The sequence below is a fragment of the Kryptolebias marmoratus genome, linkage group LG5 (assembly GCF_001649575.2).
Source record: "Kryptolebias marmoratus isolate JLee-2015 linkage group LG5, ASM164957v2, whole genome shotgun sequence".
NCBI lineage: Eukaryota > Metazoa > Chordata > Actinopteri > Cyprinodontiformes > Rivulidae > Kryptolebias > Kryptolebias marmoratus.
In genome coordinates, this window is record NC_051434.1 from 10,593,107 (window position 1) to 10,600,753 (window position 7,647).

Genomic DNA, 7,647 nt, shown 5'->3' on the forward strand with positions numbered 1-7,647 from the left:
AAATAAACATTTGAAATATATGAGTTTGTATGTAATGTATGAATATAATATACAAGTTTCACTTTTTAAATGGAATTACTGAAATCAATCTACTTTTTCATGATATTCTAATTTTATGACCAGCACCTGTACCTTATTTCAGTGCTTAAGTTTTTGAATGCTTCGTTATATGTTTTTTTTTGTATTTGTTACAGGAAGCTAAACGATTTCAAGATATCGACAAGTCCTGGATTAAGGTCATGCAGAGAGCTCAAAAGGTCCCAAATGTGGTGGAGTGCTGTGTAGGAGATCCAACTCTGGCACAGCTCCTGCCAGAACTGCAGAAACAGTTGGAGCTCTGTCAGAAATCTCTTGCAGGGTAATTTTTTTGTTCCCAGCTTTTCAAGTAACTAGACCCACCCTGAAAAAAAGAAAAAGTTTAGCGTGAAGGAAATAGGCCTAAATATACAGAGAAATATGTATAAAGTACATTTAGTATTGCTGACACGTGTTTCTAATTTAATAGTTACCTTGAGATAAAAAGGCTCCTGTTTCCTCGATTCTTCTTTGTGTCCGACCCTGCTCTTCTGGAAATCCTTGGACAAGCCAGTGATTCGCACACAATTCAGGTTGAACATGAAAGTCACTTTTTAAATTTTTTTAATAGGTGCATGTACAGTCCTAATATTACTGTGAATAACATTATTTCTGGATAATAACGAAATGATCTAAAGTGTTAGAAGATTTTGAATATAAAAACTCCAGTATTAAAGGAGTTCTTAACACTGTTTTTCAGTTAGAAAATATTTTTTTTCTTTTCTTGTTTAATTTCATGTACAAAAACACAACTGTTTGTCCACTCTTTCTCAGTCACATCTCCTGGGAGTGTTTGATAACGTCAGTGAAGTCGAGTTTCATGCAGCAGAGTATGATAAGATTTTGACCGTCATCTCACAAGAAGGGGAAAAATTACCGGTATGTAAATCTGAATTTAATTTTCAGAGTTTAGGAGAAAAATTGTTTCTTTGCATAATGTAAATATAATACACAAACCTTATTACTTTAATGTTTACTGTTCATGCAGCTGGCCTAAATAAAATATAAATGTCATAAGTTATTTGGTCACACAGCCAGCTGTGGAAAATATGAATTGAAAAATTACCTACTTTACAACTATCTGAGTCAAAGCTTTTCCTCACAGCTCACTATCATAGCACCGTTTTAAAAAGTGTGTTAATGGTTTCAGCTGGACCATCCCGTCATGGCGCAGGGACCAGTTGAGGACTGGCTTGGGGAACTGCTGTTGCAACAACAGACCTCGCTGCATTCTGTCATCAGAGCTTCAGATTGGGAGATAAATGATGAAGAGTTTGATCTTCTGGCTTTCCTCAACAAGTTTCAAGCACAGGTACAAGACCTCAGTGTAGCTGTTAGTAAATTTGTCTAGCTGGTTGTTTTCAGATGCCAATCTGGTAACAAACTAATAGGTTGTTTATAGTCATATTTTTTGTAGAATTAGTTATCTTCACTACTTAACCCCAAATCTGTGACAAGGAATGTTTTGCTTCCTGCAGCTTCTCATTGATTATTAAATCGCTCTATGGGAAAGACTAATTTTTTTGCTGCAGAAGAGTCAATGCTTTTTCAGGCAATTTGCCTAATCATTGTGGATCTTTAAACAGAGATAGGAAAGCAGGACAGTAATGATATCAAAAAACCTTTTAGTTCAACAAACTTTTTAAAATAAAAAGCTCCATATTTTTTGCAACTGTTCTATTTGAAACTTCACAAATTCGCTCTCTCCTTTATCATAGCTTTATTAGATGTGATCTTTCTCTAAACTTGGTGTCAATAGTTAGTAAAATTACTAATTTAAATACGCTTTGAAGTGTGGGAAGATAAGTTGAATTCTAATAGGAATTTGATACCTTGTACCTGATTTTCTAGTCTTTACCCAATACGTCTTTTTGTTCTTTGTATAAATTTTGCATTTAGGTGGGCTTGCTTGGAGTCCAGATGCTTTGGACAAGAGATGCAGAGGAGGCCCTAAGAATTGCTGAAGATGACAAAGAGATTATGCTTTTTACCAAAAAGAAATTTCTCAATCTGCTGAGTGTGCTCATTAAACAGACCACCTATGACCTTAGCAAGTTTGACCGAATCAAATATGAGACACTTGTCACAATCCACGTGCACCAGTGTGACATTTTTGTTGACCTGGTAAGTTCTTTGAAAAATTTAGCTTAATTAAGAGCAAATAATTATTTTTTGTCTGTTATTGGCTGTAACTGTGTTTTATGTATCCCATTAAGATTTTTATTTCCTGTCCACACTAGGTAAAGAAGCATGTAAAATGTGTTAGTGACTTTGACTGGCTGAAGCAGAGCAGGTTTTACTTCAAGGAGGACATGGACAAAGTCATTGTCTCAATCACCAATGTTGACTTCATTTATCAAAATGAGTTCCTGGGTTGTACCGATCGGCTGGTCATCACCCCTCTGACCGACAGGCAAGTAAAGTGGAAACTGACGTATAAAAAAATGAAATATTTTGTAACAGAATTTTTCTAATACAGGTTTACAACTATGTTGCATTCAAAAACTGCTTTTTAATTGTCTAGGTGTTATATTACACTGGCCCAGGCTCTGGGGATGAGCATGGGAGGCGCTCCAGCTGGCCCAGCCGGCACTGGTAAGACTGAGACCACCAAAGATATGGGCCGCTGCCTGGGCAAGTATGTTGTGGTTTTCAACTGCTCTGATCAGATGGACTTCAGAGGACTTGGCAGGATATATAAAGGTATCTTGGGTCATGAAACAATTCAAGCAGTGGCATGCAGTTTCATTTATGTCATGACCTTTTTTGATTTTATTGTTATTTATTTATTTTTTTTAAGGGCTTGCGCAGTCAGGGTCCTGGGGCTGCTTCGATGAGTTCAACAGAATTGACCTGCCGGTGCTTTCTGTTGCTGCTCAGCAGATCTACATCGTTCTGACAGCACGCAAGAAACACAAAAGCACTTTCATTTTTACTGACGGAGACTGTGTAAATTTGAATCCAGAGTTTGGGCTGTTTATCACTATGGTAAAATAAACTTTAACATTAGATTGAAAATTTTATACGTATGCAATGTATGCGAAAACATCTTACTGTTTTGTATCTAGAACCCTGGATATGCAGGTCGACAGGAACTTCCTGAAAACTTAAAAGTGCAGTTCAGGACAGTGTCGATGATGGTACCAGACCGGCAGGTGGGTCAAGGCTGCTTTTTTACAGAAAGAAACTTTTATTTCTTTGATTTTAATTTGATCAGTCTCCTCTTTCTTTGACAGATCATCATGAGAGTAAAGCTTGCCAGTTGTGGATTCAATAACAACATTATGTTAGCACAGAAATTCTTTGTTCTTTACAAACTGTGCGAGGAACAACTTACCAAACAGGTGACCCTCAAGGAACCAGAACATAAAACATAGTTTGTGGGACTACTGGCTTGCTAAAACTCAACTCCTGCTTTTTTTCAGGTCCACTATGACTTTGGATTAAGAAATATCCTGTCTGTGTTGAGAACACTCGGAGCTTCTAAAAGAGCTCGACCTGATGACACAGAGTCCAGCATTGTTATGAGAGTACTGCGTGACATGAACCTGTCCAAACTGGTATGACACAAATGTATCATTTTAAGCAACAGGGGTGGTATATTGACTCGTAATGCTCCATGCACTAATGGCGCAATCCTTCTTTATTTTCCAGGTGGATGAGGATGAGCCTCTCTTTCTTAGTCTTATCAATGACCTGTTCCCTGGTATCCAGTTGGACGGAAGCACATACACTGAACTCCAAGCTGCTGTTTCCCATCAAGTTGAGCTAGCCGGTCTTATTAACCACCCACCATGGAACCTCAAGCTTGTTCAGGTAGCCTGTCAGTGCGTCACCTGGTTGTTTAGCACTTGTTGTTTTAAAGTCATTTGGAAATGACATTTCTTCCTAAAATGTAAATGTCACTGTTAGCTCTACGAGTCCTCTCGAGTCCGCCATGGGTTGATGACTTTGGGTCCAAGTGGAGCGGGGAAGACCACAGTTATCAACATCCTCATGCGGTCCATGACTGAATGTGGAACCCCTCACAGAGAGATGCGCATGAACCCCAAAGCAATCACTGCTCCTCAGATGTTTGGTCGTCTGGATGCAGCCACCAACGACTGGACCGATGGAATCTTCTCAACGCTCTGGAGGAGGTCACTCAAAGCCAAAAAAGGTTCGTAATGCAGCATTTTTTGTGCATTTAGGCTGTCATTAATATTACCAAAAGAAAAGGAAGGAAACAAGAAGTTGCTGACACAGTGACAGAGCTTGTAGGAGAAGTGAAAAGTTTAAATGCATCCCAATGTGTTCACGCCAGGGGAGGCCATCTGGATTGTGCTGGATGGTCCTGTAGATGCCATTTGGATTGAGAACCTCAACTCAGTGCTGGATGATAACAAAACACTGACCCTGGCTAATGGTGATCGTATCACCATGTCACCAACCTGCAAGCTGGTGTTTGAGGTGCACAACATGGACAATGCCTCCCCTGCTACCGTCTCCCGTGTGGGAATGGTTTTCATGAGCTCCTCTGCTCTAAGTTGGAAACCCATACTCCAGGTACAGTTATGTTATGAAATAAACAATTTTCTTGTTTTTACAAAGGAACATTTCTTAATAAACACTAGAACTTTTTTTTGAATACTGTAGGGTTGGGCTAAAAAGCACAATGCAAAAGAAGCAGAAAGCATTTTGAGTTTATACGACATGGTGTTTGAGGATGTGTACTTATATTTGAAGCAAAACCTCAAACCCAAAATGGATCTTTTGGAGTGTAACTACATAAGGCAGGTATGTAGTCAGAAAAAAAAGGATTGATTTGACGGCTCTAAACTCACTCTCTAAAAATCTGAAAACATCTTATTATCTGATTATGTTTCGTCTTCAGTCTGTTAATCTCCTAGAGGGCCTCCTTCCAACCAAGGAGACCGGGGGCTTTGCTGATAGCAAGCACCTTGAGCGCCTCTTTGTCTTTTGCCTGATGTGGAGCCTGGGAGCCCTGTTGGAATTAGACGATAGAGACAAACTGGAGGTGTACATGAGAGCTCATGAGAGCAAAGTTGATGTGCCACAAACAAAGCCCGGAGAGACCATATTTGAGTACATGGTCGACACAAACGGTAAAGTTGTTTTACATTTGATATATCAGTTCTTATTTTAAAGAACATACTCAGCTTATACTGCCTACAGCATATTGTTTGTATGTCAAAACTGGCACCAACTTTGACAAAACTACAATGTTTGATGCAGAGGAATAAGAAGAGATTTATATTGTAATATAACAATGACAACTTTTACTTCAGGTGGATGGTGTCACTGGAACAAACATGTGGGGGAGTACGTTTATCCCACTGACCTTGTGCCAGACTACACCTCCATTCTCGTGCCAAATGTGGATAACACAAGAACCGCTTTTTTGCTGGAAACGATCATCCAACAACGCAAGGTGACTGAGCAACTTTTAACAGAAATACAGAAATTGTTTTGAAGAGAAGTAATTTGTTTGGTTGTGAAAAATAAACATGTTGCATATATACAGGCTGTTCTGCTTACGGGTGAACAAGGAACAGCTAAGACTGTGATGATCAAGAGCTTCACAAAAAAATATGATCCTGAGACAGACCTGTTCAAGTCTCTGAACTTTTCATCTGCCACAGAACCCATAATGTTTCAGGTACAATATTGTTTTTTTTGTGTACTTAAACCTGTGCATTGTTTTTCTGATTGCAAAAACTTACATATTTCTTTATGCACAGCGATCTGTGGAAAGCTATATTGAGAAAAGAATAGGCAGCACATATGGACCCCCAGGAGGACGCAGGATGACAGTCTTCATTGATGACATCAATATGCCTATTGTCAACGAATGGGGAGATCAGGTTTTTATACGACTGTTTTAAAAATATAACTCTCTTTTCATGTTCACTCACTTTAACATGGAGCTTTTTTTTATCAGATCACCAACGAGATAGTTCGCCAAATGATGGAAATGAGTGGCATGTACAATCTGGACAAACCAGGAGATTTCACAACTATCAAGGATGTACAAATCCTGGCTGCTATGATTCACCCTGGTGGTGGGAGAAATGACATTCCCCAAAGACTGAAGCGACAGTTTACAATCTTCAACTGCACTCTGCCATCCAACACTTCCATCGATAAGATCTTTGGTAGCTTTTTTTTTTTATGAAGTTCCAGTTTTATTTTTGCTGACTGTAGATCTTATTTTTGACAGTCCACACTTTTCCCATGCTCTTGTTGTGCAGGTGTAATTGGCTGTGGATATTTCCATGAATGCAGGAAATTCAAGCCAAGCATATCAGCAATGGTTAAGTGTTTAGTGTCTGCTGGGAGAATTTTATGGCAGTGGACAAAGGTAACTGCTTGGAATATAATCTGAAATGTAAAATGGAATTAGATTTTATTCATAAAACATGCTTTCCTTTTTGTTAATGCCACATTTAAGGTAAAAATGCTTCCCACACCATCAAAGTTCCACTACATCTTCAATTTGAGAGACCTGTCCAGGATTTGGCAAGGAATGTTAAACATCAAGGCCGAGGAGTGTCAGGATATCCACACTTTATTGGCTCTTTTCAAGAATGAATGTACCAGAGTGATCGCAGATAGGTGATGTGGTTACACAGTTTTTTTTTTCCTCTTCTTAGGGCAAAAAGGTCAATCAATCTCTAAGATGTCATTTTGTTGCAGGTTTATTTGCTGTGAGGACAGAGAGTGGTTTGAGAAAGCTATATCTCGTGTGATTAAAGAACACGTCGACCCAAATCTTGTCTCAGGACTTCACCCTGAGCCATATTTTGTGGACTTTCTTCGAGATGCACCCGAGCCAACTGGAGAAGAAGACGACGATGCCTGTTTCGACGCCCCTAAAATTTATGAACTGGTATAAAACTTTTATTTGTATTGAGACTGGTGGCAGAGGACATTGTGACTGCAGTAAGAATCGTCACCATGTTCTGTCTGAACTAACAATCTTCCAGATGCCAGATTTTGATTTCTTATCAGAGAAACTGAAGATGTATCAGGCTCAGCACAATGAGAGAGGCAGAGGCTCCAGCCTGGACCTGGTTTTCTTCAAAGACGCAATGACTCATCTCATCAAGGTCACATTAGACACCAGTAGATGTCTTTTAGTGCAAGCTTTAGATAATGCTAATCTATATTGAGATTTACATTTCTGTAGGTTTCACGTATCATCCGCACCGATAATGGAAATGCCCTACTGGTGGGAGTGGGAGGATCAGGGAAACAGAGTCTGACTCGTCTTGCCTCATACATAGCTGGATACAACATCTTCCAGATCACACTGACCAGGTAGAAACTGGAAAAAGCAAATCTTTTCATGGACTTAAAAAACAATGTAGAATAATATATATATATATATATATATATATATATATATATATATATATATATATATATATATACAAACAGTCGTTTTGCTTTGCAGGACTTTGTTTTAAAATTTGTTGCAAAGTTGTTGTTTTTTTATATATTTACCGTATTTCCGGACTATAAGTCACTCCGGAGTACAAGTCGCACCAGCCATAAAATGCATAATAAAGA

General features: G+C 38.8%; 1 protein-coding gene across 1 annotated transcript in view; it reads left to right on the forward strand.

The window, feature by feature from the left end:
- The window catches only part of LOC108238979 (dynein heavy chain 8, axonemal), a 31,625-nt gene that overhangs the window by 13,542 nt on the left and 10,436 nt on the right, over positions 1 to 7,647 (forward strand). The window contains exons 31-55 of the mRNA XM_037975813.1: positions 195 to 358; positions 506 to 608; positions 850 to 954; positions 1,226 to 1,387; positions 1,975 to 2,199; positions 2,316 to 2,488; positions 2,600 to 2,778; positions 2,876 to 3,063; positions 3,144 to 3,230; positions 3,312 to 3,419; positions 3,501 to 3,635; positions 3,730 to 3,891; positions 3,988 to 4,234; positions 4,379 to 4,620; positions 4,711 to 4,851; positions 4,949 to 5,180; positions 5,364 to 5,506; positions 5,600 to 5,734; positions 5,817 to 5,939; positions 6,017 to 6,230; positions 6,327 to 6,436; positions 6,527 to 6,690; positions 6,772 to 6,964; positions 7,062 to 7,184; positions 7,265 to 7,395. Of these exons, the coding sequence (XP_037831741.1) occupies positions 195 to 358; positions 506 to 608; positions 850 to 954; positions 1,226 to 1,387; positions 1,975 to 2,199; positions 2,316 to 2,488; positions 2,600 to 2,778; positions 2,876 to 3,063; positions 3,144 to 3,230; positions 3,312 to 3,419; positions 3,501 to 3,635; positions 3,730 to 3,891; positions 3,988 to 4,234; positions 4,379 to 4,620; positions 4,711 to 4,851; positions 4,949 to 5,180; positions 5,364 to 5,506; positions 5,600 to 5,734; positions 5,817 to 5,939; positions 6,017 to 6,230; positions 6,327 to 6,436; positions 6,527 to 6,690; positions 6,772 to 6,964; positions 7,062 to 7,184; positions 7,265 to 7,395 (3,989 nt within the window). The remainder of the gene's footprint in view (positions 1 to 194; positions 359 to 505; positions 609 to 849; positions 955 to 1,225; positions 1,388 to 1,974; positions 2,200 to 2,315; positions 2,489 to 2,599; positions 2,779 to 2,875; positions 3,064 to 3,143; positions 3,231 to 3,311; positions 3,420 to 3,500; positions 3,636 to 3,729; positions 3,892 to 3,987; positions 4,235 to 4,378; positions 4,621 to 4,710; positions 4,852 to 4,948; positions 5,181 to 5,363; positions 5,507 to 5,599; positions 5,735 to 5,816; positions 5,940 to 6,016; positions 6,231 to 6,326; positions 6,437 to 6,526; positions 6,691 to 6,771; positions 6,965 to 7,061; positions 7,185 to 7,264; positions 7,396 to 7,647) is intronic.